General features: G+C 44.4%; 1 protein-coding gene across 1 annotated transcript in view; it reads left to right on the top strand.

The window, feature by feature from the left end:
• Nucleotides 1–27323, top strand: part of COCH (cochlin) — a 146257-nt gene that overhangs the window by 110383 nt on the left and 8551 nt on the right. Inside the window, exons 7-9 of the mRNA XM_075844668.1 lie at nt 8121–8268; nt 8373–8476; nt 22570–22796. Coding sequence (XP_075700783.1) covers nt 8121–8268; nt 8373–8476; nt 22570–22796 — 479 coding nt within the window. The remainder of the gene's footprint in view (nt 1–8120; nt 8269–8372; nt 8477–22569; nt 22797–27323) is intronic.

The raw sequence follows: 27323 nt of genomic DNA, 5'->3' as shown, positions 1-27323 counted from the left end.
CAAAGGATTAAAGTAGAAAAAGCACCCTAACATGTGTAAACTAATTTCTCCCGAGGATGGAAATACTCCATAAGTGGTTATAAACTGCTGTTTTGACACACGGCAGGGCTCATAAGGGACAGAGTGCCATTTGGCTTTTGGAACTCAAATTTTGTTGGAATGTCTTACAAGTAACATTCGCAAAGCCCCTTAGGAACTAAAAGAGGTGGAAACTCTACAAAAGTGACTTTACTTAAAGAGACTCTGTCACCACATTATAAGTGCCCTATCTCCTACATAAGGAGATGGGCGCTATAATGTAGGTGACAGTAATGCTTTTTATTTAAAAAAACGATCTATTTTCACAACGTTAGGAGCGATTTTGGTTTATGCTAATGAGTTTCTTAATGCCCAAGTGGGCGTATTTTTACTTTCGACCAAGTGGGCGTTGTACAGAGGAGTGTATGACGTTGACCAATCGGCATCATGCACTCCTCTCCATTCATTTAGACAGCAGAATCGCGTTCTTACTAGAACATGATCTGCAGCCACATACACAACGATTCTGCTTGATTAACATTAATCCAGTGTCCTGATAATGAATACACATGACCATCCAGCCTGGACGTCATGTGTATTCAGAATCCTGACACTTCTGAATCTTTTCTGTGAGATTCCAGCAACGGATACGAAATCTCGCGAGATTACGGAGGTAAACGAGATTTCGTATCCGTTGCTGGAATCTCACAGAAAAGATTCAGAAGTGTCAGGATTCTGAATACACATGACGTCCAGGCTGGATGGTCATGTGTATTCATTATCAGGACACTGGATTAATGTTAATCAAGCAGAATCGCTGTGTATGTGGCTGCAGATCATGTTCTAGTAAGAACGCGATTCTGCTGTTTAAATGAATGGAGAGGAGTGCATGATGCCGATTGGTCAGCGTCATACACTCCTCTGTACAACGCCCACTTGGTCGAAAGTAAAAATACGCCCACTTGGGCATTAAGAAACTCATTTACATAAACCAAAATCGCTCCTAACGTTGTGAAAATAGATCGCTTTTTTAAATAAAAAGCATTACTGTCACCTACATTATAGCGCCCATCTCCTTATGTAGGGGATAGGACACTTATAATGTGGTGACAGAGCCTCTTTAAGGTATCTATCTAGGGATACAATGAGAAGAGAGATCCCACAAGTCTTTCACAAAAATTATTGGAATTAGGCCATGAAAATAAAAATCTAAATTTGTTTCCACTTAAATCTTGGAAAACATTTTTTTCAAAGGGATAAAGGAGAAAGAGCACCTCAATCCATCTAGGGGTGTAGTGAGCACTTTAATTTTATTAGAATTAGGCCGTGAAAATGAAAAATTTAATTCTTGCCAAAAATATGTAGGTTTAGTTCCCAATTTTTTATTTTCACAAGGGGTAATAGAAAATAAAACACCACACAATTTGTTACTCAGTTTCTTCTAAACATGGCAATACCCCATTGTGTGGCTGTTTGGGCACATAGCAGAACTCAGAAGGGAAGAGAGCCATTTGGCTTTTGGAGCACAGATTTTGCTGGATTGGTGTTCATGCGATATACTGCAATTGCAAAGCCCCTGAGGTACCAGAGTATAGCGGAAACCCCCGAGAAGTGACCCCAATTTTGAATCTACACCCCTCAAGGTGTTTAGCATTTGCCTGAACATATGGCAGGGCTCAGGAGTAATATCCATATGCATTTGAGGCCTATTTTGGTGATTTTCACAGCATTGGCTGACAATTGTAGGACTCTGAGGTCAAATAGTAAAACAATTCCCAAAGAAGTGACCCCTATTTTGTAAACTGAACCCCTTAAGGCATTTTTTAATGGGTGTAGTAAGCATTTTGACCCCACAGGTTTTTATTCATTACAAATGAATGCGCAGCGGATGGTGCAAAGTGAGAATTGCAATTTTCCACTGATATGCCGTTTTTTTTAGCAATATGTTATGCTACTGGAGACAAATACCTAATTAACTGTTAAGCAAGTTCTGTCGGGTATGGGAATGCCGTATATGTGGACGTAAACTACTGTTTGGGCACACTGTAGAGCTCAGAATGAAGGGAGCGCCATTTCGATTTTGGACTGCCGATTTTGCTTGGTAGCATTTCACTTTATAACGTGGGGCATATGTAAGCTTGGCAGAGTACATCAGGTCATAATAAAGTGGTATAATAATGCGGTAAATAAATAATAATCCGCAGATGTGTGGCCAGTGTCGCATTGATAAATGGTGCCCAATCTTTTCCCCCTTTTGAAACACACTCTGCCCCTTTTGTGTCGCCATATTCTGAGATCCGTAACGTTTTTATTTTTTTGCCGATGGAGCTGTGTGAGGGCTTCGTTTTCATTGGTATGATTTTGGGGTACATGTGACTTTTTGATCACTTTGTATTCCACATTTTGGCAAGCAAGGCGAACAAAACAGCAATTGTGACATTGTTTGTAATATTTTTATTACAGAGTTTACTGTGTGCTATAAGTGACATATCTACTTTATTCTGCGGATCGTTACGATCATGGCGATACTATATGTGTATAGTCTTTTCTGTGTTTTACAGTGTTTGCATAATAAAATCACTTTTTTTAAAATAATAAATTTTTTGCGTCACCATATTCTAAGAGTCATGACTTTTTTATTTTCACTCAAGAAAGCTGTTTCAGAGCTTAATTTTTTTGCATGAAAGATTGTAGTAGTGGTACGATTTTGGGGTATATGCCAATTTTTGACCACTTTCTATTCTATTCCTTGAGAGGGGGTGTCCAAAAAACAGCGATTCTGGCATTGTTTATTTTGATTTTTTTTTAGGCGTCAACCCTGCGAAAAAAAATAACATGATAGTTTTATAGTTCGGGCTGTTACGAATGCGGCAATACCAAATATGTATACGTTATTTAATATTTTAATTTTTTTCTTATAATAAAAATATTATTATGAAAAAAAAAATGTAACTTAAAAATTGAATTTTTATACTTTTGTACAACATTTTTATTTACATTTTTTTTATCCCACACTGACAGCAAGCATATTAGGTCCTACCTCCAGTGGGGCATAATAGACATTTGTACTTGGCAGACCAGGAGGCCATCGTGCAATCGGCTACAAACGAACTAGATGCCGCGGGCGCAGGCTAATTACAGCAGGGTGTCAGCTGTAACATACAGCTGACACCCGCTGTTGATGGCATGAGCTTCACTTCCGAGCCAGTTCCATCACTGTCATGTACAGTTACGTGATGTTGCGCTAAGTTCTTGGTCGTTGATATTTCCGTTGTTCTGCACTGTCAGAGGAGCAGAACAACGAAAACATCAGAAGGTTCCAGTGGACGACGGGCAGCACCGGCGTCCGACGAAACCCATTGACTTTATTAGGTTCCATCGGGTTTCCTTCAGGGTGTCCATGGTTTTTTCGGAAACAATGGCGCAGTATGCTGTGCTATTTTTTCCAGAATTTTTGTCCAGATCTGTGTGACAGAGGCCCCAGACGGAGCCTTCAACGTAGATGTGAAAAGGCCCTAAACATAAAACGTGTAAAAAAAAAATTAAAAGCTACAAAAAATGGATGTTTCAATAGAATGCGAACACGTGGTGCTAACCTAGCCTAATGCCCTATTAACATTTAAAGCCTTTCCTCTGAGGTATACATTGGAAGGACTCTTGACATATACTTCCGATGGAAGGCTGAAATGTATCCCACTGTATAGGTATACAATGGAATATGTAGTTGATCCCCTCAGGCTGAGGGCTACCTGAAGTCACTGTCCATATATGCACAGTGACGTTAGGGGCTTTAAGATGCCAGAATCCTCAGCCAGAGCGTTGGAAATGCTCTGGCCAGGGATTCTGCCCCTGGAGCAAGCCCCTGACGTCACTGTCCATATATGGACAATGATTTCAGGGGCTTTCACTTACAGAGCACCCAGCCAGAGTGCTTTTGATGCTCTGGCCGGGTACTCTGTAGTTGAAAGCCCCTGACATCACTGTCCATATATGGGACTCCCCAGTGCTTAAGTACCTAGGCCCTAATTCTCTTCCCAGGGTCTACAGTCCTGGGTAAGCTTCCCGAGGTATACATCTAAGATATACATTTGACAGATTCCATACAGTAGCATCTGTCACACATAGACTCCCATGTTAAAAAAATATATATATATGTGAATAGGGGTCATTATTGGGCCCTCTTCTTTTTAATATGTTTATAAATGACCTTGTAGAGGGTTTACAGAGTATAGTTGTGGTATTTGCAGATGATACTAAGCTCTGTAAAGTAATCAGTACAGAGGAGGATAATGTAATACTACAGAGGGATTTGGGAAAGCTGGAGGTTTGGTCTGAAAAATGCTAAATGACGTTTAATGTGGATGTAAGGTTATGCATTGGGCCGTGGAAACAGATTTTACAATTATGCATTAAATGGTAAAACACTGGTTAAAACTATCACTGAAAAAGATTTGGGGATATTGGTGGACAGTACATTTACCTTTAGCAGCCAGTGCCGGGCAGCTGCTGCCAAGGCAAATAAAATCATGGGATGCATCGAAAGAGGCATAGATCAAGAACATAGTTTTGCCTCTATACAAATCGCTAGTCAGATCACATATGGAATATTGTGTACAATTTTGGGCTCCCTTGTATAAGAAAGACATAGCTGAACTAGAACGGGTGAAAATATGTGCGACCAAGGTAATTAAGGGAATGGGCCGATAGCAGTACCAAGAAAGGTTATCAAACTCGGGGCTATTCAGTTTAGAAAAAAAGACAGCTTAGGGGCAATCTAATTACAATGTACAAATACATAACTGACAGTACAGAGATCTTTCTAATGATCTTTTTACACCCAGGCTTGTAACAAGGACAAAGGGGCATCCTCTACGCCTAGAGCGGAAAAGGTTTCACCGTCACAGATGGGGATTCTTTACTGTGAGAGCAGTGAGACTACGGAACTCTATGCCACAGGATGTTGTGATGGTTGATTCTTTGAACAAGTTCAAGAAGGGCCTTGAAAAAATATAATATTACAGGTTAAGAGTACTAGGTTCTGGAGATGGGACTATAGCACAAAGAGACAAAAGAGCTTTTAACGCCAATGTATCAATATATAAAAAGTTATAAATTTTATTTGGACAGACAACATATACATTAAAAATAATACAGAAAGTATGACTCTAGTAAAGTTACGGAGACCGCACTCACAAACTGCTACACACTATAATATATGGGCAAGCAATACCCACCACTGTATGGACCACCCCACAGTTAAAGTCAAAGACAATGCATAGCATAGGGTTGAATGGTCAGATCAAGTCAGATCAAGGGACTTACCCATGTGTGAGACAGAAGGTGAAAGAGTGTCTGCTCCGCCGTATACCCCGACGCGCGTTTCGCCACGAAAAGCTTCCTCAAGGGGATGTGTATTCATTCTGGAGATGGGACGTTGATTTATTCTGATTTCTATATTTAGAGTCAGGGAGGAATTTTTACCCTAATAAGGCAATTGGCATCAACCTCATGGGGGCTTTATCTTCCTCTGGATTAGCACGGTAGGATTATAGGTTGGACTAGATGGACCTTTGTTTTTTCTCATGTGGTTTTCAATAGGGGTTTTGTCAAGTGTCCACTTGTGTATGTTATACAAGTTTCCATCAGGACCCGTTTTTTTCAACAGAACAGACAAACTTAGGGCCTGTTCACATCACCATTAATTTCCGTTCCGGGGTTCCGTCGGAGGGTTCCGTCGGGTGAACCCCGCAATGAAAAGTGATACAGACAGCACAGCTTCCGTTTCAGTCACCATTGATCTCAATGGTGACGGAAACATCGCTAATGCTTTCCGTTCGTCACCATTCCATCTGGTTTCCGGTTTTCCGACTGAATCAATAGCGTAGTAGCGTAGTCGACTGCTATTGATTCCGTCGGAAAACCGGAAGCCAGACGGAATGGTGACGAAAGGAAAGCATTAGCGATGTTTCCATCACCATTGAGATCAATGGTGACTGAAACAGAAGCTGTGCTGTCAGTTTCACTTTCCGTTGCGGGGTTCACCCGACAAAACCCTCCGACGGAACCCCGGAACAGAAATGAACGGTGACGTGAACAGGCCCTAAGGCCTTATTCACACGAACGTGTCCGTTTTGCACGCGTAAAAAATGCAGTGTTTTTCCTGCATTGCAGTTCCGTGTGACATCAGTGTATGGTGCGTGTCTGCGCTTTTTACGCGCGTATGTCATCAGTATGTCACGCGTTTCACGTCAGCAAAATAAACTGAAGGTGTTTTTCTTTTTCAAAATCATTCCTTTAGCAACTGTTGTGTGAATCAAAACGCTGCGTGAAAAACACGGAATGTCTGAATGGCCCCATTGACTTGCATAGGTCCGTGTGACGTGCGTTATTTTCACGCGCGTCACACGGACGTGAAATACGCTCGTGTGAATTAGGCCCCATGCACACGAACGTAAAAACGCCCGTAATTACGGCACGTTTTTACGGGCCCATGGACTTTTATTGGCCACGGGTACCTCCCCGTATGCTTACGGGAAGGTGCCCGTGCCGTTGAAAAATATAGAACATGTCCTATTTCAGGCCATAATTACGGCACGGGCAGGCCCATAGAAGTCTATGGGGCTCCCGTCATTACGGGTGACTACGTGTGTGCACCCGTAATTACGGGAGCGTTGCTAGGCGACGTCAGTAAATAGTCACTGTCCAGGGTGCTGAAAGAGTTAAACGATCTGCAGTAACTGTTTCACCACCCTGGACAGTGACTTCCGATCACAATATAGATCGACATGTAAAAAAAAAGACGTTCATACTTACCCAGAACTCCCTGCTTCTTCCTCCAGTCCGGCCTCCTGGGATGACGTTTCAGCCCATGTCACAGGCTGCAGCGGTCACATGGACTGCTGCCTCATCCAGTGAGGTCGGACTGGATGTCAAGAGAGGGACGCGTCACCAAGACAACGGCCGGGTAAGTATGAATTTCTTTTACTTTTTCTGCAGAAAGGGCTGTCCCTTCTCTCTATCCTGCACTGATAGAGAGAAGGACTGCCGATTACTGCCGTGTAATTTTGCAGCAAAAACGTGCCCGTAAATACGGGTGGAATACGGGTGACCAAGGACCCGTATTTACGCCAGTAAAGGCCCCATGCACACGACCATATTTTTGTCCACCCGTAAATTCTGGCGTAAATATGGGTCCTTGTTCACACGTATTCAACCCGTATTGCACCAGTATTTACGGACCCGTGCCCGTAAATACGGGTCCAGTGTCACCCGTATTCCACCCGTATTTACGGGCAAGTTTTTGGCTGCAAAATTGCACTCCACTAATCGGCAGCCCTTCTCTCTATCAGTGCAGTATAGAGAGAAGGCACAGCCCTTTCCGTAATAAAAGTAAAAGAAATTCATACTTACCCGGCCGTTGTCTTGGTGACGCGTCCATCTCTTGACATCCAGTCCGACCTCCCTGGATGACGCGGCAGGCCATGTGACCGCTGCAGCCAGTGATTGGCCTGTAATTAGCTGCAGCGGTCACATGGGCTGTAACGTCATGCCAGGAGGCCGGACTGGAGGAAGAAGCAGGGAGTTCTGGGTAAGTATGAACGTCTTTTTTTTTTTTACAGATTTATTTATATTGTGATCGGTAGCCCCTGTCCAGGGTGCTGAAAGAGTTACTGCCAATCGTTTAACTCTTTCAGCACCCTGGACAGTGACTATTTACTGACGTTGCCTAGCAACGCTCCCGTAATTACGGGTGCACACACGTAGTCACCCGTAATTACGGGAGCCCCATAGACTTCTATGGGCTGCCCGTGCCGTAATTACGGTCTGAAATAGGACATGGTCTATCTTTTTCAACGGCACGGGCACCTTCCCGTAAGCATACGGGGAGGTACCCGTGGCCAATAGACGTCTATGGGCCCGTAATTACGGGCCGTAATTACGGGAGTTTTTACGGTCGTGTGCATGGGTCCTAAGACAGTCTTATTTCCTGTCCTGGATCCTGTTTGCAACCTTTTTTTGTGCTGTTTTTTTCATGTTAAAAGGCCAAACATTTTTTTTATTTTTTTTGCCTAAATGTATATTATTTTCCATTTTACAAACAGACTGCAAAGCAGAAATCGCCTTTCTCTTGGATGGCAGCAACAATATTGGACAGCGTCGCTTCAACCTACAAAAGAATTTTGTGGCTAAAGTAGCCCTAATACTGGGGATTGGCACAGCAGGCCCTCACGTAGGAGTGGTACAAGCCAGGTAAAATGATATTATGATGATACAATTAAAGGGCAGTACCAATCACTGTAAAGATTTAGACCCCTTGCCTACTAACTTTGCTTTATCTTTATTCTTCTACTTAGTGAGCTGCCAAAGACAGAATTCTATTTGAAAAATTTCACCTCAGCAAAAGATGTTGTGTTTGCAGTGAAGGAAATCAGCTTCAGAGGAGGAAACTCTAACATAGGTCAGTAGTAACAACCGGGGTCGCGATCAGGAATTTCTGGGCCCCATACTGCTAAAGAAGCCTGGTTCCCCCCCCCCCCCTCATTTTCAGGGTGGGGAGTAAAGGTGTGAGAGGTAGGGCACAGTGAAAAGCAAACTAGCAGGGCCTCTTTTGGAGAAGCAGGGCAGAGAGAGGAGATGGATATCAGAGAGCAAAGGGTTGAGACTAAGTGCCAGAGCTCAGTGGGGGGGAAGGGGAGAGGAGGGCTGGAAGGACTGAAAGTGGCAGGGGTGGGAGAGTGGCCAGAGGGAAGACGCAACCTGACATGGGCTCTGTGGAGTGACAGGAAAGAGATTGCGGCTCTGTGGGGGGCAAAAAGGGAAAGAGTGTACACACTGGTAGTAGACACCAGGTGGCATGAGCAGGGTAGCACACAGATTAAGGAGCTTTGTAGGTGAGAGGTCAGCGAGGAGACACCTTGGCAGGGGCTTTGCCAGGGCTGGGTGATTATGACAAAAAATAACATCTAGATTTTTTTTCAACACTTTGGGCGATTTTCATTTTGAATCTCGATTTTTCTTATTTTTTTCCTGCTTATTTAACAGTAATACCAAGAGATAATTGAATACATTTTCTATATATAAATAACTTTTTAACATATATTGCTATAATTATTGTATGTAACTTCCCAACTTTTAACCTCTGCAAATACTTTATTTTATCATAAATACAATTGGAAAAATGTCTATCTAATTGATTATAACTTCTGTGTTCTCCGGCAGGGAACAAGTTAACATAATCTATAATCAATGAGGCACTGCGTTCACCAACATCCCCCTCTGCCCGTCACCACCTCAGCCGGCATTGCCGAATTCACACGAAAAACAGTCCGTGTGTCAGACGGATTTCGCGGCCCAATCACGGTACATGTGAACTAGACTACTGGCATCATAGTCATTTAGGCTACAACCACATGACAGTGACCATTAAAAACGGATCAATGGTCAGTTTTTCATGTCCATTTTGCATCAGTGTCTCCAAATTCTCATCCATATACAGTCCATCATTCATGGCCGTTTAAAAAAAAAAAAAATAGTGCCGACATATAGTGACATAGTGCCACAGTGCCCACATATAGTGACAGTGCCACAGTGCCCACATATAGTGACATAGTGCCCACATATAGTGACCTAGTGCCACAGTGCCCACATAGTGCCACAGTGCCCACATATAGTGACCTAGTGCCAAAGTGCCCACATAGTGCCACAGTGCCCACATATAGTGACAGTCTTTCATGGCCATTTAAAAAAAATAGTGCCCACATATAGTGACATAGGTCCACAGTGCCCACATATAGTGAGTGCCACAGTGTCCACATATAGTGACATAGTGCACACATATAGTGACCTAGTGCCACAGTGCTCACATATAGTGACATAGCGCCACAGTGCCCACATATAGTGACAGTGCCCATATATATTGACAGTGCCCACTTATAGTGACACAGTGCCCACATATAGTGACATAGTGCCACAGTGCCCACATGTAGTGACAGAGCCACAGTGCCCACATGTAGTAACAGTACCCACATATAGTGACAATGCCACAGTGCCTACATGTAGTGACAGTGCTCAAATAGTGCCACCCAATATAGTGCCACAGTGCCCATGTAGACAGTGCCACACCCACTTGCAGATAGCACCCCCACGTAGATCGTACCCCACTTTGTAGATCGCAGCAGCACCCCCCTCCCTTGTAGATGGCACCCCCACATGTAGATCTCACCTCCACATGTAGATCACTACCCCACCCCCTCCCTTGTAGAGCGCAACCCCACCCCCCTTCCTTGTATATCACACCGCTATAGCTGCCCCTAGGAGCTGAATCCACGTCCAGAGGTTGCTGACACTTTGGCCGGGGATTCAGCTCCTAGTGGGAGCTACAGCGGCGCGATCTATAAGGGGGGGGGGGTTGTGGTGCATTCTACAAGGTACACGGGAGGGTGGTGCGATCTACAAGGTACAAGGGGGGTGCGATCTACAAGGTACAAGGGCAGGGTGCAATCTACAAGGTACAAGGGGGGTGCAACCTGCAAGGTACAAGGGGGTTGGTGGTGCGATCTGCATGTGTTTGCTATCTACAGCAGTGCAATCTATAAGGGGGGTTGTATAGCGATCTACAAGGTAGAAATGGGGGGTGCGATCTGCAATGGGGTGCTATCTACAGCCAGGCAGTGCTGTGACTATGTACTAGAAGTCCCTGCTTCACCACGGAACTCCTGTTCCGTCCTGTATCATTTTGTTCAGCACAGAACAGCAGTACCATGGGGAAACAAAGACAGAACAGGGCGGACGAGAAAGTGACGAGGAGGCAGCGCGGAGCTTCCCCTTGCAGTGTGGCGCGACAGCGACACTAAAGAATAGATTCTATGAATCTGTTAAAAAACAGAATCGGAAAAGAGCCCTTGAGGGCGAATTAATCAAATTAATTTGATTAAATCGCCCAGACCTACGGTTTGCATACCTCCCAACTTTCAAGTACGCTGCTCGTAGTGTGGCAATTCTTTTCATTTTAAGCCACGCCTCCCTCCGAATCCCCGCCTATACACACTGAAGTTAGTCCACACAGTATCATGCTCCCATAGTGCCTCCTACACAGTATAATGCCAAATAGCTGCCCCACACAGTATAATGCCAAATAGCTGCCACCATGCAGTATAATGCCCCCATAGCTGCACCCATACCGTATAAAGCCAACACAGATGCACCCATACAGTATAAAGCCCACACATATGCCCCCATGCAGTATAATGGCCACATACAATATAATGCACCCATAGCTGCGCTTATATAGCATAAACTTGGTGTAAAAAATGGGCCGGGGCTCCATGATGGGCCCTGATCTTAAGTGCCCCACTTCCGTGAGCAAATAATCAGGGAGCCGGGCAGCATACACCTTGCTGCACGGTGCGTGAACAAGGAGTACAAGGCAATGGCGCATCTGAGGCAGTTGGAGGAGGCTGGTAATAATGTATAACAGCAAGGGGGATGTCAATCAAGCATGGAAAGGTGGGTTTGGAGGCAGGACTATTTGACTCTTCAGGATAGCGGCACCGCCCCATGATCCTTAATTGAGTAGATAGCATATAGTGTGCGCCGTTTCAAAAGTTGATTTTATAGATTTTGCTGCATATGAAAAAAACATACAAGGGAATGTATAGAAATATTGTCAGGTCATGTATTACCGCATGGTGGTGGTTTAAGGTGTTAAAACTGCCTGACAGGTTCCCATTAAATATACAATGAGTTGAAAACAATTCCATCTGCATGGCAATTTTGTTATTATAAATATATCCTATATAATTACAGCTCCAGTACCAAGCGCATACATATATACAGTACCAGAACAAAGCTCAATACATATATACATCACCAGAACCAAGCTCAGTACAAAAATAAAACACCAGAATAAAACACCAGAATCAAGCTCATTACATAAATACAGCAAAAGAACCAAGCTCAGTACAAAAATACAACACCAGAACTAAGCTCAGTACATAAATACAGCACCAGAACAAAGCTTAATACATATATACAGCACCAGAACCAAGCTCAGTACATAAATACAGCTCCAGAACCAAGCTCACCACACAAGTACAGTACTAGAACCAAGCTCATTTCAGAAATACAGTACTAGAACCAAGCTCAGTACATAAATACAGCACCAGAACAAAGCTCACCACACAAGTACAGTACTAGAACCAAGCTCATTTCAGAAATACAGTACTAGAACCAAGCTCAGTACATAAATACAGCACCAGAACAAAGCTCAGTACATAAATACAGCACCAGCATAAAAACAGCTCAATTTAGTGAGACCCCTGTGGTATAGGTTTGTACGGCGTAAAACTACAGCTCCAAGCATAGCCCGAACAATGGTAAGGATATGCTGGGAGTTGCTGTTTCACAAAAAAAATCATACCTTCCAACATCTCGCTGTAGATCATAAAGTGACTACAGTACTGATGAGTTAGAATAAACATTTACATTAAATGACTCACAGGTGATGTCTTCTCAGATTCTAGTTGTCTTTTTCTCTTTTCTTCTCCATCTGGTTCAGACCTCTATGATGACTTCTCCAAGCCACAGTCCATTTTTACAGTTTGTTGCTCAGATGTCTTCAGCTTCACACATTTCTGCACCTATAAACGAAGATAAAATTCTCATGGTGTCACACACTACGCCCCTAAATATTATAGCGCCATTCACTGCACCTCTAATTAGAATAGCGCCATACACTGTGTCCCTAATTATAATAGCACCATAATAATAAAAATTTTATAATTTTTATTTATATAGCGCCAACATATTCCGCAGCACTTTACAGTTCAGGGAGTACACTGTACAGACAATATCAGACTTTACATATTGACAATACTAATTTACAATTCAAACAAGTGGAGTGAGGACCCTGCTCGCAAAAGCATACAATCTCAGTGCCCTTGTACAAATACAAGGAAATAAGGGAGACACAAAGTGTAAAAAATGCTTAAGTACAATGGTCCAGCCATCTTTCATACACATGGGGTAGTACACATAATGCTGCATGAGCCGGTAACCAGCCAGTGTCAGTGTATGACAGACATGAAGTGTATTAGTGTGCAAGGAGTGTGGGGGATACTACTGAATAAGGGGTCCTCATTACTAATGTAATGGGTGGCCAGGGAAAGGAGTTAGATCAGGGAATGTTATAGTTCTGTCTAAAATTATGTTTTTTCAGGGCACGTTTTAAACGGTGGATGTTGGTAATTAATCTGATTGTCTGGGGTAGAAAATTGCAGAGGACTGGTGCAGCACGAAAAAAATCTTGGAGACGGGAGTGGTAGGTTCGGATTATGGCAGATGTTAATATAAGTTTGTTGGCAGAATGTAGAGTTGCAAGTAGGGTGGTAAACAGAGATGAGGGAGGAGATGTAAGGGGGTGCAGCACTGTGGAGAGCTTTGTGGGTGAGAGTAATAAGTTTGAATTTAATTCTGAAGAGTATGGGCAACCAGTTCAGTGACTGGCAGAGGGTAAAACATTGGTGTAGTGGGTGGTCAGAAAGTTGAGCCTAGCTGCTGAATTTAGGATCTATTGGAGAGGGGAGAGTTTAGTGAATGGAAGACCGATTAGTGATGAGTTACAGGAATCAAGACGAGAGAGAAACAGAGCAACAATGAGAGTTTTGGCTGTTTCTACAGTAAGAAAAGGGCGGATTCTGGAGATGTTTTTAAGGTGAACGTGACAGGAGTGTGAAAGTGATTGAATGTGTGAAGTAAAAGAAAGATCTGAGTCAAAAATAACCCCAAGACAGAGGGCGTGCTGCCTAGGAGTTATGGTAGTACCACACACTGAGATGGAGACATCAGGTCTAGGGAGGTTAGAAGATGGTGGGAAAACAAGGAGCTAAGTTTTAGAAAGATTCCGTTTCAGATAGAGGGAGGACATGATGTTAGAGAGAGCAGATAGACAATCACTGGTGTTTTGTATTAGAGCAGGGGTGATGTCAGGGGAAGAGGTATATAATTGGGTGCCATCAGCATAGAGATGGTACTGGAAGCCAAATCTGTTGATGGTTTGTCCAATAGGGGCTGTGTAGGGAGAAAACAGAGGCGGACCTAGTACTGACCCCTGGGGAACCCCGATAGCAAGGGGAAGAGGAGAAGAAGTAGAACCAGCAAATGACACACTGAACGAGCGGTCAGAGAGATAGGAAGAAAACCAAGAGAAAGCCGTGTCTTTAAGGCCAATAGAGTGGAGCATGATAAGTAGGAGTTTGTGGTCTACAGTGTCAAAGGCTGCAGAGAAATCCAGAAGAATGAGGAGAGAGTATTTGCCATAAGATTTAGCTGCCAAGAGATCATTTGAGACTTTAGTAAGGGCAGTTTCTGTGGAGTGTAGAGTGCGGAAACCGGATTGTAAGTGGTCAAGAATTGAGTTAACAGAGAGATAGCGGATAAACCAAGAGTAGACCAAGCGTTCCAGGAGTTTGGAGATGAAGGGGAGATTATGGACAGGTCAGTGGTTAGCAGCGCTGGATGGGTCAAGAGTTATTTTTTTCAGTAATGGATTTATAACGGCATGTTTAAAAGAGGAGGGAAAAATTCCAGAAGAAAGGGAGAGGTTAAAATTTTTAGTCAGGTGACTAGTGAGAGCCGGGGAGAGGGACTGGATGAGGTGTGAGGGGTTAGGGTTACTGGGGCAGGTAGTAGGATGTGAAGAAAGAAGCCTAGAGGCTTCTTCTATTATTAGGTCAAATGCTGAAAGTAAAGAAGACGGCGTGCCGGAGGGAAGGGGATCGATGTTACTAGGGGACTGGGAGATAATATCATGCCGGATGTTGTCAATTTCAATCTTAAAATAGGTGGCCAGGTCTTCAGCATTGAGATCCGTGATTGGCGTCTGCACTTTAGGACTAAGGAGGGATTGAAAAGTATCAATGAGACGTTTTGGATTATTAGATGGTGTGGAGCTGAGAGAGGTGAAATAGACTTGTTTGACTCTGTGAAGGGCAGAGTTGTAAGTTCTCAAGATAAATTTGTAATGGAGGAAGTCTGCTGACAAGTGCGATTTTCTCCACAGATGTTCGGCACATCACGAGCACCGCTGAAGAAAGCGGGATTGAGGTGTGTGCCAGGGTTGTGGACGACTTTGCCGGGTGGTTCGGAGTGTAGGGGGGGCTGCTTCATCCAAAGCATTTTTGAGAGTGTTATTGTAATGTTTGGCGGCCAGATTGACATGAGATGGAAGAGATAGGGGACAACATGGACTGTAGACGGTCTGAGTTGCTGAGTGTTAATGGCATGTAGATTTCTGTATATCTGATAAGTAGGCATGTCCTGTGGAGGCAGAGAATTTTTGATAGTAAAGGAAAGAAGGTTATGGTCAGAGAGCGGGAGAGGAGAATTATTAATGTCAGAAACGTAGCGGAGACGGATGAAGACCAGGTCAAGTGAATGGCCGTCTTCATGTGTAGGAGAGTTAGAAACTGGGAGGCAGGTGAGGAGATTGGGTTATCAATGAGGATGTTAAAGTCACACATGATGAGAGTTGGTGTTTCAGAAAACAGGAATTGTGGAAGCCAGGCTGCAAAATTATACAGGAATTGACATGGTGAGCCCTGGGGGCGGTAGACAACTGCCACTTAGAAGGAGAATGGGCGAAAGAGCTTGAGGGTGTGGACTTCAAAAGAAGGAAATGTGAGTGAACATGATGGGGGAAAGACCTGGAAAGTGCAGTGTGGGGAAAGAAGTATGCCTACTCCTCCACCCTGTCTGTTCTCAGGTCTGGGGGCATGAGAGAAATGGAGACCACCAAAAGATAGAGCAGCAGGGGAAGCAGTGTCAGACAGCTGTAGCTATGTTTCTGTAATAGCCAGGCGGTTGAGAGAGTTAGAAAGGAATAAGTTGTGAATAAAGGTGAGTTTGTTGCACACAGACCGAGAATTCCAGAGCGCACAGTTAAAAGAGACAGGAGAAGACATACAAGGAATGTTAAGAAGATTAGCAGGGTTTCTATGTGTGGCAGTTAAGGAGTTGAGCTTGGCAGAAGAAAAGGGATGACCAGGGTTGGGAAAGATGTTCACTGCAGCTGGTAGCAGGAGAATGGAGAGAGTCCACAAATGGTTGTGTTTTATGAGCGTGTCTTTTGTGTTGAGCAGTGGAATGAGATGGTTTAAGGTGATTGAGGAAGAATGTGAGTAGTGCATGGAAACTGTACATGAGCGAGGGAAGGAGAGAGGGACTGATGTGGATTGAGTTAAGCAAAGGCATAAATGGGCGGTAGGATTGTAAACAAACCACAGCTACAACGAGGAGTGAGGTAGTAAACATGTTGTGATGGTTTTCGGATAGGAAGCAGTAAAAATGTCCAAAGAATAAATTATGTAAAAAAATGTGTATGTTTAGTCCATATAGCTTACCTGTCACTTTCCCTGCCTAACTGCCATGTATAACTGCAGCAACTCTTGGCCAATATGACACTTAGGTAGAAATTACGTCTGCATTCCTGACACCCCTGCACGAGTGCCTTCCCCTTATGCTACAACTAACTATATAGGGGAGTAGATGCTCACATCTAGGCCAAATTAAGCTTGTTCAGTTGTTAATCAAATAAACTGTGTCACTGTGTCCCTGATTATAATAGCACCATACACTGTCTCCCTGATTATAACAGAACCATACACTGTGTCCCACACATACACACAGTGCACCCTGTAGATTGTGCCCCCATAGAGCCGACCATAGATAGTGCCCCCATAGAGCTCCCTGTAGACAGTGCCCCCCTAGAGCTCCCTGTAGACAGAGCTCCTCATAGAGCCCCCTGTAGATAGTGCCCTACATAGATCCCCCTGTAGATAGTGGCCCCCATAGATCCCCCTGTAGATAGTGGACCCTGTATATAGTGCCCACATACAGCCCCCTGTAGATAGTACCCCACATATAGCCCCACCATAGATAGTGCCCACATATAGCCCTCCTGTAGATAGTGCCACACATATAGCACTATCTAGCTGAGAGGGCAGTAAGGAGACACTTTCGCAGGGGCTTTGCATCCACCATAATCCGAACCTCCCACTCCTGTATCCAAGATTTTTCTCATGCTGCACCAGTCCTCTGGAATGCGCTACCCCAGATAATCAGATTAATTCCCAACTTTCACAGAATTAGGCGTGCCCTGAAAACACATCTTTTCAGAAAGGCCTATAGCATTCCCTAATCTAACTCCTAATATGTTGGCGCTATATAAATAAATAAAAAAATTATTATTATACCTCCCAACCATTAACTATCGCAAAGAGGGACAACCGATGCGCTGCTCATAGTGCGGCAATGTTTTTAATTTTAAGCCACGACTCTAATCCCGTCCAATCCCCGCCTATACACACTCAATTTAGCCCGCACAGTATCATGCTCCCATAGTGCCTCCCATACAGCATAATGGCAAATAGCTGCCGCCATACAGTATAATGCCCCCATAGTTGCACCCATACAGTATAAAGCCAAAACAGATGCAGTATAATGCCCCCATACAGTATAATGCACCCATAGCTGCCCTTATACCATATAATACTTGGTGTAAGGAACAGGCCGTGGCTCTGTGATGGGACCTGATCTTTTCACCAAAGTGAAATCAAAAGGGCCCCACTGACATGAGCAAATAAACAGGGCCAATTCTTGCCTTTCTGCTGCCTGAGGCGAAAAATGAAATGGCGCCCCCACCGATCTTGATTGACATCCCCCTGGCTGTTCTACATAACTAGCAGCCTCCTCCAACTCTTGCAGATGAGCCGTTTCCTTGTACTTCCCTGGCATACGCAGTGCAGCGATGAAGCCGCGCGGTGTATACCTCGCTACGTGTACGTGACCAAGGAGTACCAAGCAATGGTGCATCTGAGACAGTTGGAGGAGACTGGCAGGGATGTATAACAGCCAGGGGGATGTCAATCAAGCATAGAAAGATGGGTTTGGAGACAGGACTATGTGACTCTTCAGGATAGCGGCACCGCCCCATGAGTTGATAGCATATAGCGTGCGCCGTTTCAAAAGTAAATTTTATAGATTTTGCTGCATATGAAAAAAACATACAAGGGAATGTATGGAAACATTGTCAGGTCATGTATTACCGCATGGTGGTGGTTTAAGGGTCTAAATCCTGACAGGTTCCCATTAAATATACAATGAATTGAAAACAATTCCCTCTGCCCTGCAATTTTGTTATTATAAATATATCCTATATATACTGTACCAGAACCAAGCTCAATACATATATACAGCACCAGAACAAAGCTCAGTACAAAAATAGAACACCAGAATCAAGCTCATTACATAAACACAGCAACAGAACCAAGCTCAATACAAAAATACAACACCAGAACTAAGCTCAGTACATAAACATAGCACCAGAGCCACGCTTATTACATATATACGGCACCAGAACAAAGATCAGTACATAAATACAGCACCAGAACCAAGCTCACTACATAAACACAGTACCAGAACCAATCTCAGTACATAAATACAGTATTAGAACCAAGCTCAGTACATAAATACAGCACCGGAACCAACCTCAGTACATAAATACTAAACCAGCACAAATACAGCTCAATTTAGTGCAACCCCTGCGGTATTGGTTTGAATGGCGTAATACTACAGGGTAAGGATATGCTGGGAGTTACTGTTTCACAAAAAAAAATCATACCACCCATCATCTCGCTGTAGATCATAAAGTGACTACAGTATTGATTAGATGCAGAATAAACATTTACATTAAATGACTCACAGGTGATGTCTTCTACTAGTTGTCTTTTTCTTTTTTCTTCTCCATTTGGTCCAGTCCTCTATGATGACTTCTCCAAGCCACACCCCATTTCTGCAGTTTGCCGCTCAGATGTCTTTAGCTCCTCACTTTTCAAACATATTTGCACCTATAAACGAAGATAAAATGCTCATTGTGCCACACACTCTGCCCCTAAATATAATAGCGCCATACACTGTACCTCTAATTATAATAGCGCAATATAATGTGTCCCTGATTATAATAGCACCATACACTGTGTCCCTGATTATAACCGCACCATACACTGTCTCCCTGATTATAATAGCACCATACACTGTGTCCCACACACATACACACAGTGCCCCCTGTAGATAGTGCCCCCATAGAGCCCTGTAGATAGTGCCCCCATAGAGCCTCCTTTAGACAGTGCCCCACCCATAGAGCCCACTGTAGACAGTGTTCCCCTTATAGCCCCCTTTAGATAGTGCCCTACATAGATCCTCCTGTAGATGGTGGCCCCCATAGATCCCCCTGTAGATAGTGCCCCACATACAGCCCCCTGTAGATAGTACCCCACATATAGCCCCTCCATAGATAGTGCCCACATATAGCCCCCCAGTAGATAGTGCCTGACATATAGCCCCTCTGTAGATAGTACCTCACATATAGCCCCCCTCTAGATAGTTCCCACATATAGCCTCCCCTGTAGATAGTACCCTACATATTGCCACTCACACTTTTTACAGAAAAAAATAACTTTACATACTTACCTTATCCCGTTCCCACGCAGTCCTTTTCCAATGTAAGCCTGCTCTCTTCTAAGCAGGTCTGCTGAGGCTGACCAACGCTGATTGGCAGAGTGCCTTGCCCTGCTATTCAGTGATGCAAGCGGTATTGAAAGGCACTGAACGGCAGGGCACAGAGCCTGCCCTGCCATTCAGCACAAATGCATGTAATTGTATCTGCGTCCTATAGACGAAGGTACAATTATAGTGCAGGAGAGGGTGGCGGCTGGTTTTAGTGCCACCACACCCTCAGAGAGGCAGCAAGCCACGTCGGGGAGCGGGCCCCTTTTTATAAAGTGCATGTCTGATCCCCTGACGGCAGTATCGCCAGTACTGCCCTAATGGCGGCCCTGGTAATAACACATGAAAAGGGACGGTTTGCATGACCAGAAGATGACATGTTAGGACTTTGCCCTTTAGAGATTATATGCAGGTCACGTGCAAAAATAAGTAAGGCTTTTGAAATTTATTATCAGTCGTATATGTAAATGAAAACTTCTTATATTGAGTTGTAACGTGTCAGTCATTTTCCTTACTGCTTCTGTCCATGGGACTACGTGAAAGCGTAAAAAAGCAAATGATCAATAAAATGTTAGTTATTTGTATATGTTGTAGGTAGCAAATCTCTGAGAAGCAATTCATTACTTAAAAAGAAAATTGGACATTGCATCTAAAAAGATCAATTTAAAAAGGGAAGGTTCACCTTCGCAAACTTTTTTTTTTCATTTCTCCAATACATCTAAAATTAAAAATAAAGCAACTTTGCAAACAGTCTCATTTAAAAATCAGTTTGTCTAAAGCTCCTTTGTATCTATGCATCAGACTGTGGTGACAGCCTACAAACCAACCCTATGTAGCCTAATCCTTCAGTCACACTCCTACCTGTCTCTAGCTTCTTACTAACGTAATACGTACATTTTGTAGGTTAGCAAGAGGTAGGGGAAAGATGGAAGGGATTATGATGGCAAGATCAGACTACAAAGGATTTGTTTGTAGTATGTTACTATTTTTAATTTTAATTCATTGGAACAATAAAAAAAATGCTTGTGAAGGTGTAATAAAATACTGCGTTGTTAAAAAGGGTCTTAGGACACTTTCACACTGGTGTGTGGGACTTTCTATTGCTGACCTCCACAAATAAAAAAAATTAACCACATATATAGTGTTACGATCTGTGGGTATGTGGACCCACTGGGCCATACCTCCGTAGCGGGATAGCAACTGGCCAAAAGAGTACCAAGTGAATATATAAATAGTCCAAGCACAAGGGTAACTGTAGTGGTTCGGACAGTAGCAACGGCTAGGCACAGATGGGACCTTGACAGTCGACACCAGACGTGGTGTAACACAGCAGGTGGAAACGGTGGCACAACAGGATTCCAACAGGTTTAAGGCACAGGAACAAATAGCACGGGATACAAGGTACAGGTAGCAGGGCACAGGAACAACGGGAACAGGATAACACTAAGGGACCATTTGCAAGACTAACATAGGGAAACACAACCACGCACTGCAATGAGCAAAGGGGCAGGGCCCTTCTTATAGTCGGCTAATTAATGATAATTCCCATATGCGCACGCTGGCCCTTTAAGGCCGGGCACGAGCGTGCGTGTACACCCTACGGGACACATCGGACCGGAGCGGAACTGAGCCCTGGTGTCTCCTGGGGAGGACATGCGGGTCAGCACTCACAGATCCATGGCTGAAGCCGTCGGGGCGTGAGTAATCCAGATGGTCTGCGGCCATAGACGCTACATATAGACACGCACATACTGGAACATATATGCTGTACATACATAAAGACATATTTAGACATACAGGCAAATATATATATACACACATAGGTACATATACAGACATGCATACACACACACATTTTATATATATATATATATTTATTTATTTGTAAACACACCAGGCACTTTATATATATATATATATATATATATATATATATATATATATATATATATAAGTGCCTGGTGTGTTTACAAATAAATAAATATATATATATATATAAATACACACACACAAGGGCACATATATACACACATACTGGAACATATACAAATACATAAGGGCACATATATAGACATACAGGCAAATATATATATATATATATATATATATATACACACACACAGGAACATATATACATGCACAGAGTCCCATATACACACACAGACCCATATATACCCACACAGGCACACATATACACAGTACAGATAATGTAGTAGATGTTACCTGCAGTCCTATGTATTGTCACAGATAACGCGCAGTGATATTTCTCTCAGTACAGATAATGTAATAGTGTTACCTGCAGTCCTATGTAACATCACAGATAACACAGTGACAACTCTCAGAGTATAGATAATGTATAAGTTGTTACAGGTGTAGCCGTCTTTACCTTGACTATTAACGCATTAAATAAACTATGGCTAGATCTCTTATCTTGACTTTTTTAATGACTTTTCTATAACTTTTGTGTGTGATATCACGCTGCAGCAAGTTATCATAATCAAGTTAGAGATGGCTGCATCAGTACCTGCAGCCCTATGTAACACCCCAGATATCACACTCCGATAACTATACCCACACAGATAGATACACACACACACATATATATTTATATATACACACACACACACACACACACACACAGAAAAATATTTACACACAGAGACATATATACACACAGGCACATAGGCAGACACACACACACACACACACAGACACACACACACACATACATACTGGAATATATACCCATATACACACTCAGAGGCATATGTACACAGACACATATACACACAGACATATAGACACACATAGGCACTTACCATCTCTCCTTGCTGCACAGGCTTACAGGCTTCTTGCAGGGGCATGCTCCACTGGCTTTTGCTTACAAATACTGAGTAAAACACTGCTGTCTGAAAGTAGTGTAATGCTGTGTAATTTGAGAATGAAAAGTCTAATCTTATGATGAATTTATATTTTTGCTTTCTTGGAAAGGAAAGGCCGTTAAACACACTGCCCAAAACTTCTTCACTAATGCAAATGGAGTACGAAAAGGAATTCCAAAAGTTATGGTGGTGTTTATAGATGGTTGGCCCTCTGACAACATCGAAGAGGCGGGTATAATAGCCCGGGAATATGGCATTAATGTCTTCATTGTGTCTGTGGCTCCTCCATCTCCAGAAGAGCTTGGAATGGTGCAGGATGTAGCGTTTATAGACAAGGTGATTAAGGACATCCATTTTAAGAAGTAAAAGTTTGGGGTAATGATTCACTCATAGCAATACTACATGAATAATTTGTTAATTAAATGGGTTGTCCAAGATAGATTATAAATATAGGTATGCTTTTGAATATTAATAAATTGCAATACCAGACAAAGTCAATGGATAGATATAGCACTGATTCTGCAAAAAAAAAAAAAAAAGGAAGCCCCTTTTTCTAATCCTGGACAGCCGCTTTCAGTACAGCTAGCTAGGATTATCATGTTCAGACAAAAATAAAAAGTCCTGCGTTTACCCAGAGATGAGACGATCTTACACCCTCCAAAAAGATTACTTACCAGGGCTTCAAGCAGGTGGCTATGTCCATGTCTGCTACATTATTAGCTTCTGCGCACAGTGGCGTAACTACCGCCGTAGCAGCTGCTATGGGGCCCGTGGCATGAGGGGGCCCGTGTCGCCCGCCGGTATGGGCCCCCACCATGGCCGCAGGCTCCGCTAGCAGCTGCTATGGCTGCTACAGCGGGACGCCACTGATCACTACGGCAGAGCAGGGAGCTATCTCCCCGCTCTGCCATTAAACAAAAGACATGTATCCCCTATCCACAGGATAGGGGAGACATGTGTGATCGCTGGCATTGATAGGGAGAACGGGGGACTGAAAGTCCCCTGAAGTTCTCCATCACAAACCTCGGACTTCCAGGGTCTGTGACGGCAGCTCCGTAGAAATAAATGGGGCGCCAGTCGCGCTTGTGCGCATGCGTGACCAGCGCTCCTTTCATTTTTATTGAGCTGCCGACACAGACGCCGGAAGTCAGAGGTTAGTCATGGAGAACTTGGGGGGACTTTCAGTCCCCCGTTCCCCCTATCAATGCCAGCGATCGCACATGTATCCCCTATCCTGTGGATATGGGATGCATGTTATTTGTAGGACACAACAACACTGTAGGTCGCATTTTTTTGGGGGGTTGGGGATGCTGTATGGCGTTCCCTGCAGGGGGGGCGCTCTATGGCGTTCCCTGCAGGGGGGGCTGTATGGCGTTCCCTGCAGGGGGGCGCTGTATGGCGTTCCCTGCAGGGGGGCGCTGTATGGCGTTCCCTGCAGGGGGGCGCTGTATGGCGTTCCCTGCAGGGGGCGCTGTATGGCGTTCCCTGCAGGGGGGCGCTGTATGACGTTCCCTGCAGGGGGGCGCTGTATGGCGTTCCCTGCAGGGGGGCGCTGTATGGCGTTCCCTGCAGGGGGGCGCTGTATGGCGTTCCCTGCAGGGGGCGCTGTATGGCGTTCCCTGCAGGGGGGGTGTATGGCGTTCCCTGCAGGGGGTGTATGGCGTTCTCTACAGTGGGGGCTGTATGGCGTTCCCTGCAGGGGGGCGCTGTATGGCGTTCCCTGCAGGGGGGCGCTGTATGGCGTTCCCTGCAGGGGGGCGCTGTATGGCGTTCCCTGCAGGGGGCGCTGTATGGCGTTCCCTGCAGGGGGCGCTGTATGGCGTTCCCTGCAGGGGGGGTGTATGGCGTTCCCTGCAGGGGGTGTATGGCGTTCTCTACAGTGGGGGCTGTATGGCGTTAGCGCCATATAGCCCCCTCTGTAGAGAACGCCACACAGTCCCCCCTGTAGATAACGCCACAGTCCCCCCTGTAGATAACGCCGCACAGTCCCCCTGTAGATAACGCCACACAGTCCCCCCTGTAGATAACGCCACACAGTCCCCCCTGTAGATAACACCACACAGTCCCCCCTGTAGATAACGCCGCACAGTCCCCCTGTAGATAACGCCACACAGTCCCCCCTGTAGATAACGCCACACAGTCCCCCCTGTAGATAACACCACACAGTCCCCCCTGTAGATAACACCACACAGTCCCCCCTGTAGATAACGCCACAGTCCCCCCTGTAGATAACGCCACAGGGGGCTGTATGGCGTTATCTACAGGGGGGCTGTATGCCGTTATCTACGGGGGGGCTGTAAAAAAGGCACTATCTACAAGTGGGGGGGTTGTGTGACTCCCAGGGGAGGGGGGCCCCAGTCAAAAGTTTGCTATGGGGCCCAGTCTTTCCTAGTTACGCCCCTGTCTGCGCAGAATATTGCCATGAACAACACCATCCTTCTGTAATATCCAGCAGTTGACAAATTTATTTATATAAATGAATAGGCAGTTAATGAAACCACTTAGGAGCAGAAGCTGATATTGTCCTGGATCACCGGAAGCTGACAGGGAAAGGCCAAAAGATCTTCTGTGTAACAGGGTTAATAATATTGTAGTTGTGTGAGATCAGCCCCTTCAAAGCAATGTCAACTATCAAAGTATATTGAGCATTGATAAGCAGATGTCTCCATCAATTGTTAAGTACACCTTTGAAATAGTTTTTGTATTGTTTTTAATTTAAAGGTCTATGAGTGTGTTTGTTGCAACTCTCTAAATATTTTTTTTTATTAAAAATAGTTTTTACTTTTGGAGATACAGCTGATTTGTATCCTGTATACAGAGCAGCTGTATCTAGCGACAAGACCTGAACCTGTCTGGTCAGCGGGACTGACGGGTTCAGTGTCAGCGGGTCTCTGACACACAGGATCCACCTGTTATCTATCACATCTAAGTTATTAACTTAGATGTGATCGGTAACAGCTCGATCCTGTGTGATCTGACCTGACTGATACAGCTTTCAGCGCTAGATAGGACATCTCTTGTACAGAATACAAAGCAGCTGGATCGCAAAAAGTAAAACTAATTTTGAATAAAAAGTCATTAGAAAGTTGCACCAAACACACGGATACATATTTTTGTTAAAAAATAAGATTTCAAAGGTGCACATAGCCTTAAAGTTAATAGCTGCCACAAAGTGAGTTGTTACATTTTAATATATGGTATTATGCTTTTTTTCTTAATTTTTCTTTGTAAGTTTGCAGCATTGTCTATAAACTGAATAATGTATGTGTATACTGTATTTTTCAGACCTCAAAATGCACACAAATTTAGGTATTGTATGGAGATTAAATTTAAAGGCCACTATCTCATTCAGACTATTAGGGGGGATTCACACGAGCGTGTATTCGGTCCGTGCGGGCCGCGTGGTTTTCACGCGGCACGCATGGACCAATACAAGTCTATGGGGCAGTACAGACAGTCCGTGCTTTTTGCGCAGCGTTTGTCTGCTGGGCAAAAAGCGCGACAGGTTCAATAACTCTGCGTATTTCGCGCATCACGCACCCATTGAAGTCAATGGGTGCGTGAAAATCACGCGCACCACACGGAAGCACTTCCGTGGGACGAGCGTGATTCGCGCAACAGCAGTGAAAAGGATGAATGAAAACCGAAAAGCACCACGTGCTTTTCTGTTTCCGAACATCCAAACGGAGTGTCTTTGCGATGAGCGAAGCCGGACAAGCGTACCGAACTTCACCGGGTTCGGCCAAACTCGTTTTGGCCGATCCCGGCAAAAAAATTATCGGTACGCGACGTCAGGAGATAGTCACTGTCCATGGTGCTGAAAGAGTTAAACTGTTTCAGCACCATGGACAGTGACTTGCGATCCCAAAATACATTAACCTGTAAAAAAAAAACGAAGTTCTAACTTACCGATTACTCCTGTCTCCTTCCTGCAGTCCGACCTCCCGGGATGACACTTCAGTTCAAGTGACAGCTCCAGCCAATCACAGGCCAAGCACAGGCTGCAGCCAATCACAGGCTGCAGCGGTCACTTGGACTGCTGCGTCATCCAGGGAGGTGGGGCCCGATGTCAAGAGAGGCGCGTCACCAAGGACGCGTCACCAAGGACGCGTCACCAAGGCAACGGCCGGGAAGTTCTCGGTAAGTATGAACTTTATCTTTTTTTTTTACAGGTTTTTCGCTGTTGTGTTCGGCATTCACTGTCGAGGGTGCTGAAAGATTTAGCTCTTTCAGCACCTTGGACAGTGACGGGCGTTGACAAGCCTCATCTCTATGATGCCGGCTGCGCGAAAATCACGCAGCCGCGCATCAGACACGCATGACACACGCAGCTGTCAAATGGTTTTTGCGCTCGCAAAACGCTGCGTTGTTTGCGAGCGCAAAAACGCAACGTTCGTGTGAATCTGCCCTTAGATGCACTTTTTTCTGCTGAGAAGAGTCTAAGGCCGGGTTCCCACGTAGCGTAAACGCTGCAGAATTTCCGCAACGGAATTCTGTGCGGAAATTCCACAGCATTTTCAGTAGCAGCAAAGTGGATGAGATTTAGAAAATCTCATGCTCACGCTGCGGAAAACAAATGCAGCTTAAACGTTAAAAAAAAATGATCTGCCGTGCAGAATTAAATTCCGCAACATGTCAATTTATGCTGCATTTTTGCTGTTTTTCAGTTGCAGGTTTTTCCCATTGAATTCAATGGGGATGCAAAACCCGCAACAGAAAGCCAAGTGTTGCGACTCTTGCGGCGGAATCGCAGCGATTACGCCGCAGAAATCGTGACGAGAATTTTTTTTAATAAATCACACTTACCCAGAACGCACTCCTTCTTCCAGCAGACGGCCTCCTGGGATGACGTTTCATCCCAGG

Source organism: Rhinoderma darwinii, chromosome 12 (assembly GCF_050947455.1).
Source record: "Rhinoderma darwinii isolate aRhiDar2 chromosome 12, aRhiDar2.hap1, whole genome shotgun sequence".
Taxonomy (NCBI): Eukaryota; Metazoa; Chordata; class Amphibia; order Anura; family Rhinodermatidae; genus Rhinoderma; species Rhinoderma darwinii.
The sequence above is the reverse complement of the archived record's forward strand: the minus strand, read 5'-3'. Positions and strand labels throughout refer to the sequence as shown.